Source organism: Monodelphis domestica, chromosome 3, assembly GCF_027887165.1.
Source record: "Monodelphis domestica isolate mMonDom1 chromosome 3, mMonDom1.pri, whole genome shotgun sequence".
Lineage (NCBI taxonomy): Eukaryota > Metazoa > Chordata > Mammalia > Didelphimorphia > Didelphidae > Monodelphis > Monodelphis domestica.
Genome location: NC_077229.1, coordinates 46837703 through 46860218, shown reverse-complemented (window position 1 = coordinate 46860218; position 22516 = coordinate 46837703). Strand labels below are relative to the sequence as shown.

The 22516-nt window shown below is 39.5% G+C and overlaps 1 protein-coding gene across 5 annotated transcripts in view; it reads right to left on the bottom strand.

Annotated features, from left to right (window-relative positions):
- Positions 1-22516, bottom strand: part of KNTC1 (kinetochore associated 1) — a 117840-nt gene that overhangs the window by 37506 nt on the left and 57818 nt on the right. For all 5 annotated transcript variants that reach the window (XM_007489898.3, XM_007489896.3, XM_007489897.3 and 2 more), the window contains 11 exons: positions 22314-22486; positions 21101-21198; positions 18104-18242; positions 17887-17943; positions 16316-16479; positions 14633-14737; positions 11173-11301; positions 8462-8578; positions 6866-6975; positions 5081-5291; positions 1532-1621 (listed from right to left, as the gene is read on the bottom strand). In XM_007489898.3, the coding sequence (XP_007489960.2) occupies positions 1532-1621; positions 5081-5291; positions 6866-6975; positions 8462-8578; positions 11173-11301; positions 14633-14737; positions 16316-16479; positions 17887-17943; positions 18104-18242; positions 21101-21198; positions 22314-22486 (1393 nt within the window). The remainder of the gene's footprint in view (positions 1-1531; positions 1622-5080; positions 5292-6865; positions 6976-8461; positions 8579-11172; positions 11302-14632; positions 14738-16315; positions 16480-17886; positions 17944-18103; positions 18243-21100; positions 21199-22313; positions 22487-22516) is intronic.

The window sequence follows — 22516 nt, the reverse complement described above, 5'->3', positions numbered from 1 at the left end:
GCATATCACTTCAGTCTCATGTTGTGTTTTGATTTTCTTTACCCATCTACCCAGTGATCTCAACCGACAAGTCCAATATTCTCTCTGCAGCAGGTGATACTGGTGATCACCTCCTCCTGCATACTCTCTAGGTTTTTTGGACTCTGTTCTCTCTGTTTTCTTTAAATCTTTCTGACAACTACTCTGGAGTTTTCTCTGCTGGAAATTCATCCAGGTCATGTTGACTAATAATAAGTATTCCTTAAGGCTCTGTCCTGAGCCTCCTCGTCTTCCTCTATGTTATCACACTTAGTGATCTCATAAATTCCTGTTGGTTCAATTATCATAACTATGGAGATAATTCTCAGACCCAATTTCTCAAGAGCTACACTCACATTTCCACCATCTGCCTCTTGGACATTTTGAAGCACAAGTCCTTTAGAAATCTCAAAACTCAACATTTTCAGGACCAAACTAATTTTCTTTCTTCTCCAAACCCATCCCTCTTCCTGATTCCCATCAGTACTACCCAGGCTCATCACCTCATTATCATTCTCAGCTCCTCATTGCATTCATCTCACAAAATTAATCCACTTCCAAATTCTGTTTTGTTTCTACCCTTGTTGCATATACATCACCCCCTTCTTCCCACACAAAGCACAAAGCCATTATTCTAGATCTTCTTGCCTAAACAGAGCATTAGCCTCCTCCTAATGGGTTTAGTGACTCAAGGCTGCCCCTACCTTCAGTCAATCCTATGCTCAGCTACAAAGTGCTTTTCCAAAACACTGGGCTAAGTCACATCCCTTCTCAATTACCTTCTGGGCCCAAGTACAAAATCCTCTGTGTTTGATATTTTATATTCTTCACTTCTTGGCCCTTCTCACCTCTCCAGTCTTCTTGTACTTTATTCCCCTCGAGAAATACATTATACTCACTACAATCCAACAGTATATTATATAATTATAGTAGTGTAATCCATTACGATTGTCCCTCATACATGACATCCCATCTCTTCTCTCCACTAACTGGCCCCCATGTCCAGTACTTCTCCCTTCTCATTTCTACCTCCTTTTCCTGGCCTTTCAAGACTCAGCTCAAGTGTAAGCCCTCCAGTTACTACCTTGTCCTCTGCAATGACCTTATATCTGCTCTATCTGTAACTTTTACCCATCATTCACATGTTTTCTCTCCCATTAAAACATGAGCTTCTTGAAGTTTAGTAAAACTTAATTTGGCCTTTCTTTGTGCCCCTAGCATGTCTAGTACTTGGAACATAGAAGTGTGGGACAAATGCTTATTTGATTGATTAATGGGCTGATCTATCCTTTAATGAAGTTTCAAATCCTTAGGAGCATCAGGAAGTTAATTTACATTTGGAAAACACCAATTTATGAATTTAGGGATAAATGGGAAACATGGGCAATAAGGAAAATTTCTGTTAAATACTATGAAACTTTTATAAAAGGGAAGGCTACTCAAGAGAAGTGGAAAGTCCATCATCTAACATAACACAGGAGCTCAGTTAATGTTTATGTATTTTCTGGTATACCTGATTGATATCGAGATTGGTGACCTTTTCATCAGCTTTTTGCATAATTTTCAAGACAACTTCAATAATTTCATAGTCATATGGATCCAACTGTTAAAAAACAGACATGAAAATAGTCACACTGGATAATATTATCTGCTTGAAAAAAGACTGTAGTTCCATTAATTAAAACTGTGGCTATCTATATGAAGCACTCTCATGTATCCAACGGATGGCAAGTGCTTTTATAAATCTTAAATTGTTATGAAAACATGAGCAATCAAAGAATAAGTACTCAACTTTTCTCCATTCTAAAATCAGCATTACCAGAACAAAATCTGAACCCTAAACAGTAGCTTGAGGTAGAAAATCTCACCCCCCTTTAAAGAATGTCTTTTTGTTTTTCGATTATCATCATTTTCAGGTACAACCAAAATATACCCAATGAGCCTTCCCTCTGTAATACAGAAAAACAATTATGCAATTAGTAACTTTATCTAACCAGCATACACAACATCGGTACCCACAGTTTTCCACATCTCCAACAAAAGAATGGAGGTGTCATTCCTTACCTCCTAGGCCAAGGGTGATTATTACAAATGCAAACTGTGTGGCTTCATTTGAATGTTCTTTTTGTTGAGATTATTAGTTAGTTCTCTGGAAATGGCTTGCTTTACTCTGTAACAGTTCAGCCAAAGCCCCACATTGTTCTCTGAACTCCCAACTATCTTTTCTTAAGATGTCAGCACTTCCATTTACCACAATGAAATCATTGAACAAATGTTCACCATTCTCTGTTCAAGGGGCACCTATTTGTAGTTTTTTTGCTACCACAAAAAAATGCCCATGCATAAGAGACCTGTTTCTTATCTTTGATCACCTTGAGCCCTTCATCTCTGGATTAAAGGAATAGGAACAGTTTAGTGGCATTCCTTAGCTAATTCCAAACTGACTTCCTGATTGGTTGGGCCAATCAAACTGTCACCAGTAGTGGATTAGCATTCCCGGCTTCCTGAAGCCTCTCTAATATGATTTTCATATTCTGTTTTGTTTTTGCTTTTTAAAAGATGGTTCCAGATAACCAAAAATCTGGGAAGAGCATATCTATGCTTTAAACCTAATAAATTTGGGACTCTTGCTTAAAGTTACAAATATTTTGTTTCTCCTATTTATTATGAAAAATTTGGAAGAGTGAAAAAATGACCATTTGTTGGGACAAACCAAGCAAGAAATTTAGGATCTGCAAACATGATTCTCACACAAGTTCTCATTACTGTTTTTAGGAGTAGAATAAGTGAGCACAGCCTGGTGAGAATTACTCAGGCGAATTCCTGTCTCTAAGAGAAAAAGAAAGCAGCTGCTAAAAGGTACAGTTTGCTTATTCTGTACTGCCACCATGTGGATCCCTGTCTATGGGAGCCAATGGCCTGGTAAAAGCCAAGTAACTAACTTTCAGCATGTTCAGTGGTTTAACAAATATAGAAATGCAGCATGTCCTAGAGCAGTGTTGGTGAGCCTTTTAAAGATTGTGTGCCCAAACTGTACCTTCAAGCCACCTATGAGCCCCCACATTACCCCAGACAGCAGAGGGAAGAAGTGCTCATATTAGGCTGCTGGACAGTGACAGGGCATGCAAAAAATGACCTCAGTCGTGGTGGAGAGGGAGAATAGAGCAGACTCCTCCATGTAACTGGGGCATGCACACCATGTCTTCACCAACATGATCTTAGAGCATTAACAGTCTTTCCCAAGATAGGACATAACTTCCAAAGTTTAAGTAAATCTCTAGGTTCTTTGCTTAGCTTGTGTTATCCTTGACTCTGGATTTCATTTGCACTCACCCCTCCAAATCCAATCTGTTGTCTGATCTTATTATTTCTACCTTTACACCTCTCATATATATATAATATATATCCCCCTTCTCTTTTCACATTGCCATCCCCAAAGTAGTGCTGACTCCCCTCATCTCATGTCTAAATTATAGCCATAGTCTGTCTACCTCTAGTCTCTCCCTACTCCAGTCCATTCTCCAAACAACTGCCAAAGTGATTTTCCTAAAGTGTAGGTCAAATCACATCATTTCCTTGCTCTTTTAACTCCAAGAGCTACTTCTTCCTTCTAGGATCACACATATATACATATATAGCCCCAGATTTGGTATTAATTTTTTATTTTTTTATTTTAAATTTAAATATTTATTTTTTACCAATTACCTGTAATAACAACTTTCCACATAAGTTTTCCAAAGTCATATGATCCAGATTGTCTTCCTCCACCCTCCCGCATCTGGCAAGCAATTCAATCTGCATTATGCATTATATAAAAATGCATATACATGCACTATCATACAAAACATATTCCCATATTGTTTTATTTTTTCCATATGTTCATATTATTTACTAAGTGAGCAATTTTATAAAACTAAAACCCCAAAACATATACCCAAATAAACAAATGAAAAGTTGTATGCTTTCATCTGAATTCCTACTCCAATAGTTCTTTCTCTAGAGGTGGAGAACATCCTTTTTTCTCTCTGAATTGTCCAGATTTGGCATTTGAAGCTCTTTACAAGCGGACTTCTGGATTTTTCCAGTCTTCCTAAACTTTACTTCTCTCCATGCTCTCTATGACCCAGTCATACTGGCCCACTTGTTACTACTTGTACTTGACTTTGCACAGATTGGTTCCCCCAAGCCACTTGAGCCTCCACTGTAGGGATAGCTTCCTTCAACTCTGTATGTATCTTGTATGTGCTTTTAATTTACATATTCTCTCCTCCGTTAGAATGTTGCTTTTATGGTTTTTGCTTTCTTTGCATCCCCAGTACTAAGCAAAATGCCTGGCAACTATTGATTGGAAACAGAATTTTGGACCTCTTCTAGAAACAGTAATTAGATAGAAAAGCCCCAAAATAATCATAAGCAGTACTTTTTGTGATAACAAGAAAGCTGGAGAGCAAGTATGTATTTTTTGGGGAAGGGCCGAACAAATTAAATATATAGCGGTATTAGTGTGCCACAAGAAACAAATACAAGAAATTCACAGAAAATGAAGACTCTTATGAACTGTTTCAATGCAAAGAAAAAAGAATCAAGAGAATGATATATAACAATGAGAACCAGAATGAAATCAAATGAAATGCTAATGAAAACAAAATAAAAGGCAGCTCAATTTAGATTAAATGAAATGACCAAATGACCTTATAAAAGAAGTATTTAAAGTGCTTTCTTTGGTTGGGAGGAAGTCACTGAGTTATATACAATTGCTTTTCTTTGTTTCAAGGATGAATTCTCTTGGAAGGAAATAAGGAAATCACTGGTTTAAAACCAAAAAAGCATCAATAAAAAAAGAAAAAATTTTTAGTGGTTTGAAACTTGAAAAAATAGAATTTAAAAATATGATTCTATGCCCCAACCCTTATTTCCAACTCAAATAAAAGAAAAATGTCTCCATGTGTGAAATGTATTAAATTATCCATTAGTGACATTTAAATGTGCTAGTGTGAGCAGCTGCAAAAGAAATAAATACAAGACAGAAATAAAAGGACACATGATAAAACAGTCAACTCACCTTGTGCAGAATGCCACTAAGACTCACAACCAAATTCCTCGTGCTTTTCAGTAAGGGCACAATCTCAACTGCTTTGGCCAGAACTTTGGAGTGGGGCTGTTTCAGAGAAGACATGGCCTTGTCTTCCTCACAGGGGTCAATATGATTATGGTGAAGAATCAGGGTTTCGATGAAAAGTTGAAGAGCTGCATCACTGTCCAAGTCATATGTGCTTTTAAGAAGGGAAAAATTTAGTTCAATATATGAACCCAGGCTCCCTTAGGTTAAATGCAGAAGGGCACCGAGGCCGCAAGTCCAGCACTTGGATTACCCTTTTCTCCTCTCACAGTCTGACAGCATCAAGACTGCTTCTACTTTGGGGAATCTATTGAACTGTTAGCAGGGTACTCCATTAATTTTAAAACCGCTCTAGGACTTAATATCTAACGGTCTTCAAAGGGTTGCTGGGACTAAAAAACTGCCCAAGGTCAATAGGGTCCTGAGTTTCACCAAACTGCGCTAACCTGGTCCCCAAATAAGACAATACAGTCATTCTCTCCTGGCCTAAATTTTCAGATATTATTACAAAACAAACTATTTTTGAAGGCAGCTAACAGATTAATATAAATATTACTAATATTGGGTAATATTTTACTCTTAAAACTAAAAATATTAAATCCGCCCCAGAAAATGGCCAATAACTTTTATTATCATTTTTTGAAACTTTTACCTCCCATCTTAGAATCAATACTGTGTATTTGTTTCAAGGCAGGATAGGCAATCGGGGTGAAGTGACTTGCTCAGACAACCGAACTTAATCAAATTAGTTGGGGCAAAAAGGCAATATACAGATGCCTTCTCACTGCAGAGTTCATAGTGATGAACACTTGCCCCTTATACTCTAATGTGGCAGACTGTAGATATAAACTAAGATAGATAGAACTGACATTTCTAGGGTTGGCTAATTTTGTGAAGTGTTTGAGATCCCTCAAACCTTCGGAATGCAGACCTTTGAGGAGGCAGGAAAAGCCACTGTGAATTGATGACAAGTTAAACTGCAGACTAACGCAATCTCCACATTTAGCTGCTGAAACTTGCTGTTATTGGAAGCTCCAAGCTACCACAGAGCATCAGTCTGCCTCTGGGGTCAGAATGGTAGCCTGCTTTAATCACTCTCATTGTCAGGAGAAAACTGTTCACATTGGGGAGAGGGATAACTAAAGGAAGAACCTGATATTCATTTAGCATCTGTTAATTTGTGAATCAGGACAGTTAGGTGACAAACTGGACTTGGAATCAAGACTTATTTACCCGAGTTCAAATCCAGTCTCAGACACTTACTAGCTGTGTGACTTTGGGCAAGTCACTTAAACCTTTTGGCCTCAATTCCTCATCTGTAAGATGAGCTAGAAAAGAAAATGGCAAAATCAGTTCAGATTTTTGCCAAGAAAACCTCAAAAGGGGAGTTAGAATTGGACACAGCTGAAAATGACTAAGCACAACTTGTCAATCTACAACTTTCAATCCCTTGCTTTGGGTATTTTCCCTGTTTAGAACTGATAATCCCTAAATCCTGGGCAACTTCTAGGTCATTCCTATGCATCTATCAATGCGGAAGGAAAGAATCAAAATAGATTTGGTTGCATCTGTATGCCAATGGATTAATCTCAAGAATCAAGAGTACAGAGGGCATTTTTGTAAGCCACATGAGTATTAGGATTGGTATTCTTTCTAGCTAGGTGTGCTGGTAATATAATGTTCTACGAATTCGCTGAAGTTGGTGCTCCATGTGCTCTCAAAGATTACCTGCAGTATTCCAGAATGAGAGTTGTGTCCACATCTGAATTCTGAACCAGTGTGCTCATGAGTTCTTTTTTCCTTAGTGAATGCTCCCTGAACACTGGTTGAAAAGAAATCTAGAGAAAAAGCAAACAGACATCACCAAAAAAAAAGGGGGGGGGGGATTCTTGAACATCAGTAGAAACAGGTATGGAACTTCAAGTAACTGCAAATATAAACATGTCTAATTTTTCTATTTTTGCAAAAGCAAAATCAGAATTTCCCCAAAGCTCTTCAAATCCTATTTCCTCTGCTCCTCCTGAGTCTAAATATGCAAAACAACAGCTTGTAAGACCATTAATAGCCACATTTTTGCTATAATCTTGTGATGCGTGGCCAGAGAAGGTACATGCAAAATATGATCTTGGAACTTTCTAGTCATCCCATCTGGGGCTCAGAGATACTGGGCAAAGACGGTCAAAAATAGGATCTGAAGGGGGGCAGCTGGGTGGCTCAGTGGATGGGGAGTCAGGTCTAGAGACAGGAGGTCCTGGCCTCCAATCATCCTATCTGGCCTCCAATACTTCCTAGCTGTGTGACCTTGGGCAAGTCACTTAACCCCCATTGCCCATCCCTTACCACTCTTCTGCCTTGGAACCAATACACAGTATTGATTCTAAGATGGAAGGTGAGGATAAAAAAAAAAGGATCTAAAGCATATACCCCAAATTACAAAGTAGGCCAAAGAAGTATAGAACTAGAGCTGGAAGCAAGATTAGAGGTCATCCATTTTATTTTATTAAAGCCATACCTTCCTACCTTTATCCTTACCTTACCTTACCCTTATCCTAACCAATACAAAGCATTGGTTCCAAGGCAGAAGAGTGGTAAGGGTTGGGGTTAAGTGACTTGCCCAGGCTTAAGTGACAGGCAGTAACTAAAGTCAAATTTGAACCCAAGACCTCCCCTCTCCAGACCTGGGGCCATTCATTTTAAAAGTCATGAGTCAAAGGGATTCTCAGTTAAAAGGAACACAGAAGGTTGTCTATCTCCCTCATTTTACAGATGAAGAAACTGAGCCCCGGAGAAGTGATTTGCCCAAGGTCATGCAGGTAGCTAACTGGTAGGCAGGATTTTAACTCAGGTTCTCAGATTCTAAACACCATCTCCGCTCTACCCTGGATGGGATCTTCTAGAGCTGATAATTTCTTTGCCCCACAAAATTAAATCTCCTAAATTTATTGCATTCAGAAGCTACCCTGGAATTAGAATCAGGGGCCTTTGCCCTTTGCCCTGCTTCCTCTGTCTGGCCTTGGGCTCTCTACTATTCTGAGCCTCAGCTTCCTCATACGTAAAACAACATTAGGATGGATGATCTATTTGGTACAAGCAAACCCATGATAAGAGTCTTGAACTGTCCAGTGACCAGCTTTTTGTAAAGAAGGTCATCCTCCCCTCTGCTGAAGGCCAGGCATGATCTCGATGAAGGTGTTAGGATAATGCATGCCATGCACATGCACACATACATGTAGGAGAAGAAAGTAGGGCTCTCCCCTCCCGTCTCTAACCCAACAAAGGAAGGCTGCTTCGTACATAAAGTGAGTGAAATACTCAGGCACTCACCCCAAGTTTCCCAAGGCGAAGGCCCCACTGGGCATCGGTGATTAATTCTTGGAATTTCAGCCTTATTTCTGTTTCCTTATAGAGAGAAGCCAGTTGAGCTCCAACCTGGGATACAGCCTAATGGCAAAAACAGGACAAAAATTCAGTTGTAAATTAAAGACTATCCCCTCCTGCTAAATAGACCTCTCTCCATAGAAACATGACATCTTGCTATAGGAATGATTTCAAATTCATTCACTAATCAGTAAGTATCTACTGTAGACCTACTATGTGCTAGCACCACGCTTGGCACTAGGGACACAGAAAGGAGTAGAACACCTCCTGCCTCCACATGGACACATATACTGAGGAAATCTATAAAAGAAAAACAAGGTGGACAGGGAGGAAGACACTGACAATTGGGAGGGATTTAAGAATGATATGACCGATAGTATATATAGGCAAGTTGGTGGTCCAATGGATAGAGTGCCTGGCCTAGGGACAGGAAGAACTGACTTCGAATCTGGCCTCAGACACTGATGCAATGTGTGAACCTGGGCAAGCCACTTAATGGCTGTCTGCCTCAGTTTTTCCATCTGAAAAATGAGAGTAATAATAGCCTCCCAGGGTTGTTGTGGGGATCAAAGGAAACAATATTTGTAAAGCACTTTGCACAGTGCCTGGCATGAAGTAGGCATACTATTATTATTGTGTGTTACCTGTTACTTTTCATAAATCCTCATCATCTTTGTGTTTTGGGCTATCTTGGTAAAGCCAGGAAATTCCACTTATTCTGATTAAAAACAAAAAACCTCTGAGAACACAATGTAAAATACATACAATCAGAAAGCTATTTCGTGGGTAAACACTCCTTTCTGGCTCTGTGGCTCTGGAATCACATGGGCAAAGGGAGGTGGATAGAGAACGGAGAACTGTCATTTAGGAGACGGTGTGGATGAGGCCTCCACTCTGGGGTAGGAATGGAGTGGGGAGGGCTAGGCACAGTCCTAGTCTGGGCATGGATGATGGTTTGATTCATGAAAACTGGGCCTCCCTTCCTGACTACGGGAAAAGGAGTGGGTATGAGATGAAAGGAAACGAGTTCTGTTTTGGACATCTTGAAGTTTGAAAAGTTTCTTCATCCAAAGAGTCCAACAAATGTCTATTAGAATTCTTCCACTGGGATGTGACTCTGCTCTTATAAAGGAAGCCAATGGAGTCCCTTCACAGAAATTTGCTTTCTAATTGCTTTTACTCAAATAGAACTGCTGGGCAGGGGAAAGTAACATTCACACTCTTTATTATACCCAGGAGTAATCCTAACCCTGGGTTTAGAGCTGAACGTGAGCCCTCTGAGGACCTCACATACCAAATCAATTGTTTCTACCTCCACAAAATATCCATGTTGGACATCTCTTCAATCTCACAACTCCCAGTCAAGCAGGCAACAATCAATTAAGCCTTTACCAGGGGCCAAGCATAGAATACTAACAGAAGCAGAAAAATCATCCCCCCTTAATAGATTTTATTTTATTTTATTTTATTTTATTTTATACATTCTGCATTAGAATCACTACAAAGCATCACTTCCAAGGCAGAAGAGCAATAAGAGCTAAGCAACTGAGGTTAAGTAGCTTGCTCAGGATCATACAGTCAGGAAGTGTCAGAGACCATATTTGAACCCAGGACCTCCTGTCTCTCTATCCACTGAGCCACCTAGTTGCACCCCCTTCAATACATTCTAACAGGAGAACACAACATGTAAGAAGGATCTGAAAAGCAAGGGAAGAGGGAGGAAAGGGAGGCATGCCAGAGAAAGTTCTACAGACAGGAGTCAGCAGTACAGCCCAGAGAGGGAACACTACCTGTGGCCTATTCCAACAAGGGGAGGCTCTGGGAGGTCCCAGACAATCAGAAGGGGCCTCAGGGGTGCAGTAAGTTTTCATGGTAAGAGATCTCTCTGCCATGGTAGAGAAAGTCCTTCCCGTGGAGATTCTAAATACAGGTCTCAGTTCTCCATTCCCCTCCCTTTGTTCAGCTAGCTCCAGATCTCCCAGAGCCAGAAAGGAGACTTCTGCTTTCCCACAAAACATTTTCTGACGGTAGCTGACATCATGGCTTCTATTTTTTGTAGTTGTTTTAATCAGGATAACTGAAATTTGGCTGTTACAGATGAGTCAGCAGCACAGCCTGGAGAGGGGACGCTGCCTGACTCAGGCCTTGTCACCTCTCACCTAACTGGTCTTAGGTCTCTCCCCAGGCCAATCCATCTCCCCAAGTACGTTTTCTGAAGCACAGATCTAACCATCCATCACTCCCCCACTTGATGAACCTGGAATGGGGTGCCTCCGGGATAAAACACAAACCCCTTGGCTTAGCTTTTAGAGTACACTGCCACCTAGGCTTGACCTATCTTTCTCACCTCCCAGATGTTGCTCATACATCGCACCATCTCCCACCTTGTTGCCTTTGTACTTGCTCTCCACATACCTGGTCCACACACACTTAGTGACTTGGCTTTGCTAAATTCCTCTTCTGAGTCTTCTAGGCACAGCTCCAGGAACAACTTTCTCCAGGAACTTTTTCCTGATGCCCCCAGCTGCTAGTGCCCTTCCTCCCTAATTACTTAGACTTTATGTGCTTTCCCTCCCCTGAAGCACTAAGCATACAGCAGATACTTAAAATGCTTATGGACTGACGTGTGAAAGAAACAAAAGAGTTCCAAGTCATACCAAAATCTTGCTGTAATTCTGCCATGTGGTATTGATGACTTTCCAGATATTTTCAAAGACATCTTTCTTCGGTAAAAGAGTTAAGTAACCCAGGGCCAGGTCATGATCCACTAGACGACAATTAAACACCTAAAAGAATAAAGCACAGAAATAAGCAAAATCTTCCCATTAAAACAAGTAAATTCCTAAGGGTCTAATAGCCCCTAATCTAATTATGTGTTGTCTATGAAGAGTTGTTCTCATTTGCAATTTTGGCTTCAGTTTGTTCATTTTAACGAATCATTTACTGGTTAAATTAAGAAGCTATACAAGTCACTGTACACTCCATGAAGGAATGGACCATATCCCTCCTAAACTCGTATCTCTGGGACCTAGCATAATAATGCTCCACATAGGGTACACCTTCAACAAGTGTTTGGTAAGATGAAATAAAAAGCAATGAAAAACACCAATCATTAATTCTACCAGGTAGAAACAGACAAAAAAGCACAGTAAACTATGAGAGCTTTTGAGTATTGACAGGAAGTTAATGCAGAATGAATGCAACAACTACAACTTCATATTTTTGGAACTGGCCTAAAGGGCAGTGCCTTGTTTCATATAACTGTTAATTTTAAAAGATTTTTCAGGCTAGAAAATACGAATGGATTCAAAGGCCAAATAAGATATTAGATCCCTGTTCTCTGGGATATTAAAAAGACCCAACCAACAGAAGCAGAAAGCCAAATTTGGGGAGCTTGTAATTTGGCAGTGGAGGATAAAGAAGCAGTAGAGGAGAAAAAAAAATCTTGTTGTCCACAGGGGCAGAAGTGATATCTGTAGACAGCTATGACACTGGAAAAGGAACTGGTAGATGGATCATGATTGGATTATGGTACAGAGATACTAATTATGGTAGAAAATACCATATTAGTTGGAATACAGGCCAACCTTCTACCCCAAATCTGACTTGAACAAAGCCAGGATGTGGCCCATAAACTGGTGATTTTCCAGGTTTTTTCCTATATATTTTTGTCTAAAAAAAAAAAAATCTCAGTGCTTGCTTCAGCAGCACATATACTAAAAGAAATCCCATTTTATAAGAACATTCTACATTTGGACTAATGTGGAAAGATAAATCAAAACACCTGATACATTTTATAGGAGATCGGGCAAACATGAAAGGACCAGGTAGCAAATCCATCTCTATAGAACTAAGGATTCCTAGCTTATATCAGTGGATATAGTCAATCATCTATTGGGGCTTGGCCTGTAGGCCTGTGGTTAAGCTGACTGTTCTTTAGTGTCCAGAGGAATGCTTTTCTCAACAGAAGAGCTGTGCTGGCATTCCCACTCATCCTCATGGAGCTGGTTTCTCTCTAAACCGGAAATGATAAATGCCTCCAACTCTTCCATCTACTCAGCAATTGTTTGCCCTAAGGTAAACAGTTATCCTCACTATCCTCACCAGAATCCCCTGGCCCATTCATTCACCTCCCCAATATAATGTAAACTTTCAAAGAACTTATATTGGACTTCACTCTAGAGCCATAAATAAAATACCCCAAACTTAGATTGGGTGCTAAATACATGTCTGGTGCATTTACAAACTGAAAACTAAAATGCTGGGTATATCATGGTACTAAACTGTTTCTTCATCAAAAAAATCCAACAAATGTCTAATAGGAGAATTCTTCTCTTGGGATATGGCTCTTCTCCTATAAAGGAATCCAAACCTTTCACAAAAATGTGGGTATAGTTGGTGTTGCTGCAATAGAACTATTCCTCAGAGCAAATAACTGTGTGGCTGGGAAGGGGGAAAGTGACAAATACTATTTATAATATCTAATCATAACCATAGGCTCGGAGCTAAAGGGGACCTCAGAAGGAAATTAGCCTGACCCACTCATTTTACTGATAAAGAAATGAGATTCAAGAAGTTAAAAGTGACTTGCTTGATGTCACATAGGAATTACTTAATGACATTAGTATTATTTTACCTAGGTTTAATTAAAAAAGCCCAAATAAGAGAATCTACCAATAAGCATAAGCATCTACTGGGGCAGTTAGGTGGCTTAGTGACCTGGAGTTGTGAATTTTAGATTTACTCCACCCTGCTTAGTCTAACAAACAGGAATGTCTACACCCCTACTTAAGGATTAAGTGTTGAGAAGGATGGTCTATGACAGACATGTGCAAGCAAATGACAAATCAGAAACAACTGACAGACCCCCTGGGCTATCTTAAGTCAAGCTTAAGCCACCATTGGTATATGTGAGGCGCCGGAAGTGATGTAAAAAAACAGTCTATATATTTCATGTCACTTCTCTGCAGGCTTTTTTTTTTTTTTGGCGGGGAGAGGTGGCTGGTGGCAGCATGCTGAGCATCTTGGTGTTGCTGCAGCTATTGTCTGGGTTTGGTGGTGAGTGTCCCTGATACAGTCCTGGGAGAAGCTTAGTAGTGTGGTTCAGGTGAGGCATCTTCCCTGAGCTCTCTTGGAGTTTAGGCTGATTCCTTTTTTCCCCTTTCCCTTTCCTAAAAGCACCATCCTCCTTGGAGGCTCCTCATCTCAGAGGAGGCCTTGTGGCTGGAAGGTCTCTGAACTCCCCTTGGCTCAGGCTAGGCCAGAGAAGTCTTATACCCCTTTTCCCTCTCTTCTTCTTAATTCCTTCCCTCTACATTAATTAAACCACCATAAAAATTCCCAAACTGACTTGAGTATTTTTATTGGAATTTGAGTTAATCCCTGGCGACCATAAGGATAATATATTAGTCAAGACTCCTAAATTTACCCCTTACAGAGTCAGGAAGAGACAACTTCAGATCCAGCCTCAAACACTTATTAGCTAAGCAAGTCACTTAAACCTCCGAATGCCTTAATCCACTAGAGAAGGAAATGACAAACCACTCCAGTATCTTTGCCAAGAAAATCCCATGGATAAGCATGGTCCATGGGGTCACAAAGAATCAGACACGATGGAACAATTGAAAAATAAGAACTCTCTCTCCAATCCAAAGCTTCTCCCACCCACCCACCAAACCACACTGAAGAGGCTCTTCTGTCCAGGCCAATTAAAAAACTCTATTAGCTGAAGTAAAAAAAAAAAAAAAGAAAAGAAAAGAAAATGGCAAGGACAGGGGAGCTTTCCAGGGACTGAATTAGAAGTTGTGATTTCACTGATGCTGCAGGGTAAGGAAACCCCCGGTCTGTAAAACCTGCAGTCTTCAAAGAGCCATCTAGGAGGCTGAAAAGTTGAGTTACTTGCCTATGGTTGCACAGTCAGTATATGTAAGGGATAAATCTTGAATCTAGGTCTCCTAGCTCTGAAGCCCAATCTTTATCTGCTGGACACACTACCACACTCTACCTATGATGTTATGATTGTGATAAAATGCCTTAAAGATAAATTCTTGAAAGTTCAGAAGACACAGAGACATGTGGATAAGCTTCAAAGGAATGACTGACACCAAAAATACTCACTTTGTGTAACAGGGCCGCAGCATTTTCTCTGACCAAGTTCGTGGATTTTTCTTTCATGCCAACAATAATGTTTTTTGTACTGATCAACAGTTTCTCTTCATACAGCTTTAAGAAAAGACACAGAGTTACTAGTGGGGTAGGAAGGGATCAATCTTAAATGTTAAAATGACTATCTATACATAGGGATGGATCTTAAAAAATGTTTGTTCTTCCCAGCTGTGTGATCCTAAGCAAGTCACTAACCCCAACTGCCTAGCTCTTACAGCTCGTCTTGATTAAAGGTAAGGGCTTAAAAAAATGCTTATTTATTGACGACTCAAAAGAAAGTAGCAAGCAAAGGAGAGCTACTATTGTTATCTCTAAGTTATTATTTCTACCCCAGACCCTCAGGACAATAGCTCCCATCTCAAGGCAGCCCTTACTCAAGGTATTGCCCAATGATCTCACTTGATTAATCAACAAGGTTTCATTGAAAACTGTCTATACTTTGCCTCCTTTGACACTTGCAACAACCCTTTAGGCTAAGTGCTGGAGAATCCCCTTATTCCAAATAAGGAAACTGAGGCTCAGAGAGATCAAATGGCTTGGCCAGGGTCATACAGTCAGTGTAAGAGACTGCACTGGAACCTAGACTTCCAGACTCCAAGTCCAATGTTCCATCTACTACTCCACAATGAATGCCTATCAGATCTCAGTACATAGTAGACAATTAATGTGTTTATCTAATGGAATGGACTGTCTACTGATCTTGTCCCAACAAGGTAATACTATCTCATATGGAAATCCCCAGCCAAGGTATTAATAATAATTTGTCCTTCAGGATTTTTCAGTCTCTGAACATTTAAATTAAGCTATCAAGTAGGGAAACTATTATAGGAATTTGGGTCACAATACTAAGAGATAGGAAAAACTTTGAATTCTCTTATCACAGATCCCAGACTAAATCAACTGTGCCCAAATTCCTTTCAATAGATCACATTTTTGTATTTTGGGGGGACCAGGCCTATGATTTTAAGAATGCAAAGGTGCTTCCAGTAAGAAATATCCTTTGCCAATGCAGGCTAGCATCTTTACTGCTACTGATGGTCTTAGTCAGAGGGTCACTAAGAATTATGTTGTGGGAACTACATGGTTCAGTAGATTGAGAGCCAAGCCAAGACATGAGAGGTTCTGGGTTCAAATCTAGGCTTCATGGGAGCAGCTAGGTGGCTTAGTGGATTAGGAGCCAGGCCTAGAAATGGGAGGTCCTGGGTTTAAGTCTGGCCTCAGAAACTTCCTAACTGTGTGACCCTGGGCAAGTCACTTCACTCCCATTGCCTAGCCCTTACTGCTCTTCTGCCTTAGAACCAATACACAGTATTGATTCTAAGACAAAAGGTAAGGGTTTAAGGGGAAAAAATCTAGCCTCCAGACACTCCTAGTTGTGTGACCCTGGGCAAGTTACTTAACCCTCATTGCCTATTCTTACCACTCTTCTGTCTTGGATCTAATACTCAGTATTGATTCTAGGAAGTGTAAGAGTTTTAAAAAAAGAATTTATATGACTTGCCCAGGGTGACCCAGCCAAGAGGTGGCATGAAGCTGGATTTGAACCCCGGTCTTCCTGACTCAAAGGCCAGCACTCTCTTCATAATCCTTATTCACACCTATCCATATCCAAGGCCCATTTCCTCTATGCCCTACCTTCTCACTCAAGGAGATATTCATGCAGTTGGACATTCCATGCTGAAGGCAGATGCCAAAGGAACCTACTACAAATTTCAGAGCCAGCTCCCACTGGCTCGATTCCTGTAGGTTCTGAAGCAGAGCTAAGACAGGGTTGATGATTGGTAAAAGAAGATTCTTTCCTGGAAAATTACAAATAGTTTAGTGAGTTAAAAATATTCCTCCTTCCTCACAAAAAAAATCAGAAAAGAAATGCAGATCAGGTTGTTAGCAGTAGATTTAAAAAATATTTAATTTTATTACTTCAAAACCTCAAGGGTCTCCGTGTACGAGAAAAAGATCACGACCTCTATAACTTACAACACAGTCTTGGTGCACTACATGGATCAAAAAACTGCTTACTCTAGGACAGATCTTGGCAGTGCTGAGTCTCTACAAACTTAATTAAGATGATTCTTTGTGGAGACTGATAGAGTATCACTGCACCTCAATTTGAAGTCTTTCCAACTTGGCAGGATCTGCTGGTAAAGTGTACATGAACTTTTTTAGCCCCTCCATACCACTACGCAGCATCAGAGGTGGACTGTGGTGGCAAGCTCTTTCACTGTGACAGGGCTGGACCTAAGAAATCCGTGGTGCATAGCAATCCTGATAAGGAGATTCCCCTACCAAGGGAAGGTATCCACTCTGACTCAGAATCTTTTTTTAAAAATGTATTTAATTAATTTTAACTTGGAACATTTTTCCATGGTTAGATGATTCATGTTCTTTCCCTCTCCTCCTCCTTCCTCCTGTAGCCAAAGAGTAATTCAACTGGGTTTTACATGTATCATTGATCAAGACCTATTTCCATATTATTAACATTTGCAAAAGAGTGATCATTTAGAGCAGCAGTTCTCAACCTCTCAATTTGTAGCAATGAGAATACATGATACATATCAGGTATTTACATTCCGAATCACAACTGTAGCAAAATTACAGTTTTGAAGTAGCCATCAAAATAATTTTTTGGTTTGGGGTCACTGCAGCATGAGGAACTGTATTGCGGGGTCACGGCAAAGGTGGAGAACCACTGATTTAGAGTCTATATCCCCAATTATATCCCCATGCGATCAAGGAAATGTTTTTCTTCTGTGTTTCTACTCCCACAGTTCTTTCTCTGGATGTGGATAGTGTTCTTTCTCATGTCTGACTCAGAATCTTAAAGAAGTACTTTAGAGCTTACAATAACAGGCTTTGGGAAAAACATGCAGTAACATCTGCATTCAAGATCCCTGATGTCATACTGAAAATACTGTTGACTACGTATATATGGAAAATCTGATTTTGATGCATCATTAAATGTGGTATAATGAAGGATTTCCATAGCACTTGACTTATTAAGAGTTGTTCAATGAAAATTATTTCAATTGACCAGCTTTCTAGAATCTCTAACTTTTGAAATGAAATTAACTTGCCAATTGACTCATAAACAAAAGCAATCAAAGATTATAGTGAAGGTGAGTTTCCCACTCTGAATTTAAGATTTCATTTAAATCCACAAAAATAGGAACATTAACCAAAGTTATATATTTTTGATTTTTAGATACCTTTATGAAATGAGCAATATGGCAAACTGGCAGAATCCAAAGGGTATCTTTTGCCTCCTACAAAAGAAAATTTGAGATAAGTATCAGGGGAAAAAAAACTACAAAAACCTTTAACGTGGATTATTTAAATGCTACATTATAGAGCAACAAAACTTGATGGCTCTTGGAAATTAAATTAAGACATGCATAAAAAAATAATAACATCAATGAATGTTACCAGACTCATGTATAAGAGATGAAATCAGCTCATAGATAACTGGTAGCACCAGTTGGGATTCGAGAACAATTCCATCTTCACTGAAGAAGTCATTGTATGTCCATTCTTCATAGGGGTCTCTATCAGCTCCAAAGGAAGTCTAAATATCAAATGATTGAAAAACACAAATAAAAAAGATTACACACCCAATTCCCAAATGCCTTCAAAAGAACCAATACTGGTCACACCAATGCAAATAAATTGGTTTTCCTGGAAGGATAAGGAGACATTGTTAAGCCTTGATGTGTGAATAATTTCTCTAATGCCAACAGTGATGACCTTATGATTTGTAATATGATGCAAACTCTTCTTTTAAACTAGGTAAGAGAATCTGGATATAGTGAAAGCTAGGGTTAAAATACAAGCCTGTGCAAATAAACTGGGGCAAAGCAAAGAGGAGGGCAGCTGTTTTCTAAATTATTTCTTGATAGAAGAGAAGCAGGTCCAGAAGGATGGCAGAGAACATGTAACAAAACTGGCAGTAGGTCAATGTGGGTTATGTATGGGAATGGATTGTTATTGTTAAGCCTTAGGAGTCAAATCCTGCCTCTCAGGATTTGGGTGATCTGGGTGATCTTATACACTTCAGTGCCCTGGACCTCAGTTTCCTGATTTGTAAAATGTAGAGGCTGAACGGAATGACTTCATGGGTCCCTACTTGGCCAGGATCTAGAATGCAATGAAATTAAAGGAATCACTGGCACTGCTGGGAAACTGGATACAAGGACTCAGATTAAAAATACATTAAAACAAAAGACATGCTCTGTCTTGACTGTAAGGAGAGAATGTTTACTCTGCTCAAGAACAAGGAGTCTCATATGTCTTTGGGTCACAAACTGAGATAGGGAATAAATAAACTTTTTCATCAATACAAGTGGTTTTATGAGTGGGGGACCTTGGTTAATAATTTGTACTGGATATCACACTTAGAGGAAGTCTGAAGTCAGGAAGATCTGAGCTCAAATCTGACCTCAGACACTCACTATATGTGTAACTCCAAGAAAGTCACTTTTTGTCTGCTTCAGTTTCCTAATTGTAAAATGGGGCTAATCACAGCACTTAAATCCCAGAGTTGTGGTGAGATCTAATGAGATAATATTTTTAAGGCACCTAGCAGTGCGTGGCACATAGGAGGCACTTAATAGATTATTTCTTTCCTTCCTTCCTTCCTACAAGCCAATTTGGGGGATGGAGGAATTCTGGATAAATAATCATTTTAAACAGTTTGGCCCAAATAACGATACCACAGATGAGAACTTTGTGTATCAGTTGCAGTAGATTCCCAGAAAGAAAAAACAGATATGCCTCTGAAGTGATGGTGATGCAGCTGCTGCTTATTTCTGTTTTATTTTCCCTTATTTCAATAATAATAATAATAATAATAGAATCATTAATCTAATCAAGAATTTCAAGAAATAGCCTCAGGGTACATATCAGTCATGATGGAGAGGATGGAAACTCCTTGGCTTTTAGCTCATCAACAACCTTCCTAAACTGTGGCCCCCAAGAACCAGACACAAAGCTCCAGATGGAGTCTAACTGGGGTAGATTATCACCTCCCTACTATTCTACCTAAGGCTTTTCTTAATGGCTGCCCTTAGCTTTCCAGATTTCCCTATCACTGTTCACTCACAGAAAACTTACAGTCCATTAAGATCCCCAGATGAACTGCTGACTAGCTATATCACCATTATCTTGTAGTAGCTGGTTTACAGAACTCAGAGTCTAAGACATTATACTGATCATTGATTTTTTCTAATCTAATTTCAGTCTAATTCATCTCAAGATGCTCAAGTCTGTCAAGACCTTTTAGATATGGCTGCAATCCATCTAAGACCTCCCTCTCGGTTTGGCATTTTCTGCAAATATGATAAATATGTCATTTATGCCTTTCTCCAAGTCATTGGGAAAAATGTCTAACAACAAAGCGATCCCTGAGCCACTCTCCATGGGAGATCCTTGACTTATGAAATGACATTGACCCGTTAATGATTATTCTTTGGGTTTACCCATTCAACCAATTCTGAACCAGCTAATCCTTTTATTGCCCAGCCCAGATGTATCTGAATGTCCCCCAAACAAAACATGAATGCTTGAAAAATACTCTGCCTTGGTTCTAAGACAAGAGGCAAGGGCTTAAAAGGCATAATAGAATAAAATCTAGATAAGATACATTTACTGCATTCCCTTAATCTGTCAGCTTAGCAAATTATCAAAAAAGATGATGAAGTTGGCCTGGCAAGACTTGGGAAATGAAGCTGGTTCTCTGAGATCATTGGTCCTTTATCTAGATCATAGGTTCTTATCCAGAGCCCATAAACCTAAAAGACAATAACAGTGCCTTCTTTTTTTTTTACTAGCCTCTAACTGAAATTGAGCATTTCCTTTGATTATTTGAAAACATGATTCTGAGCAGAAGTCTCCAGGTATCATCAGATTAGTAAGGGGAATGAGGGGGTAGGCCACAAAAAAGGTTAAGAATTCTTTTTCTGCTACACAGAAACCATCCATTTAATAATACCTTCTAGGACTTTGCCAGAAATAAAGTTACACTCAATGATGCTGAATCCATTTTTCTCTAACATGTATATATATATATATCATGAGATTTTCACTATCACCAGCACACAGAGTACTGGACTTACATTGATCTAATCAGATCTATTCTGATGACTAAAAAAAGCCTAGATCTTTTCTAGGTGCAAGAGAAGCAGAATGGGGGGTAGGGGAGAAGGCAGCCTATTTTCTCAAGGGAGCCTACTCAGACCTGCTGTCCCTAGCTTCTCTTCAACCTGGGATCTGTCTTCTTCCTTCCACTCTGCCTCTAAGCCAATCATCTTTCCCAGTCCAATGGAATTTGCATGAATAATTCTGCAGGTCACTTAAAAATGGAACAAATTAGGTCAATAGGAAACTTTAGAAGTATCCTAAACAGGAAGAAAACAAAATAGACAATACCTTTGTTAGAGTTCCACAATCTTCCATCTGGCACTGTCTGTAAATCTCCATGGCAGTTAAAGTATATTTACACATTTCCAGAGCATCTAGTAAAAAATCTGGGAGAATTTAAAAGATTTATTATCAGTCTATATTTTAAAATTTCTTCTTACCTAAAAAGTTAACTCCACTCAGCCATTTCCATTAAAAATTTTTAAGGTAAAAAGGAGAAGTGTTGTCTTCTTTAGAAACACAGCCCCACATTTTTCTCACATTCTTGTTTCAAAGTGACATGTTAGGGACAGTTCCTGGGTTCAAATCTAGCTTCAGACACTTTCTAGCTGTGTGACCTTGGGCAAATCACCTAACCTCCCTTGCTTAGGCCTTACCATATTCTGCCCTGGAACAACACACAGTATTGATTCTAAGACAGAAGGTAAGGGAGAAAGAAAGAAAAAAAGGAAGGAAATGATCTGTAGAGGACTATGAATGTGAAACATTGCATATACTGTCAGATCCAATTGTTTTTTGAAACTCCCCCCACTTCTTTCTTTCTTTCTTTTTTAATCTATGTTATGAGAAATGGCTCCCTGAGAAGTTGAAAAATGTATTTGGAAATAAAGATGAAGTAAAAACAAAAGACATCAAAAAATTTTTTTACAAATAAATTGGATAGGAGGTTAAAAAATTGAAAAAGAATATCAGATACTGAGGTAAAATTTTTCTCACTCTTACAAAGCTGAACACAGATAGACATAGAGAGAACTATAGACAGAGAGACAGATAAAGTGAGAATTTACAAAAATTATTTCTAGGTGCCAGATATGGTACTAAGCACAGAGGATCTGAATAAAAACTCACTACTCTCAGCATTGACATCCTATTCCAATGGGAGAAGACACTCCATAAATGGGAGCTGGAAAGGTAGGAGAGGTTCCTGGGCAAAAGAAGCAGGCAAAAATAAGGAGAAGTACAGAACAAGCTGAGGATGAATCACCGCTGAGATTTTTCTTAAAATGGCAGCTCTGGAGAGGGAGGTACCTCAGGAAGAGCAGAACCTCACATCTTCTATAGTCAAAAGGAAAGGATCTTCAAGAATCAAGCACGAGAGAAAACATTTAAGTCCCATATCGTAAAATGGGGCCCACACATACTTCGAGTTTAATCTCTTTTACCACAGCAGAGAGAGGGGAAACTCCATACCAACCACACAATGTTTCAGTGCTACAATCACCTGGGCTACAGACAGTGGCTGCTTGGCAGGCCAACTGATAGATCTCCAGAGGAAGGTTCAACTCGTCAGGCACAATCATTGGAGTGTCGGTCCCCAACATCTGACAAAGCTTCTGACATGCCAAAACCAGCACTCTTCCCGTGTTGGGATTGCTGTGACATTGAAACAAATCCCTTTGGGAAAAAAAGGAAGATCCACAATTA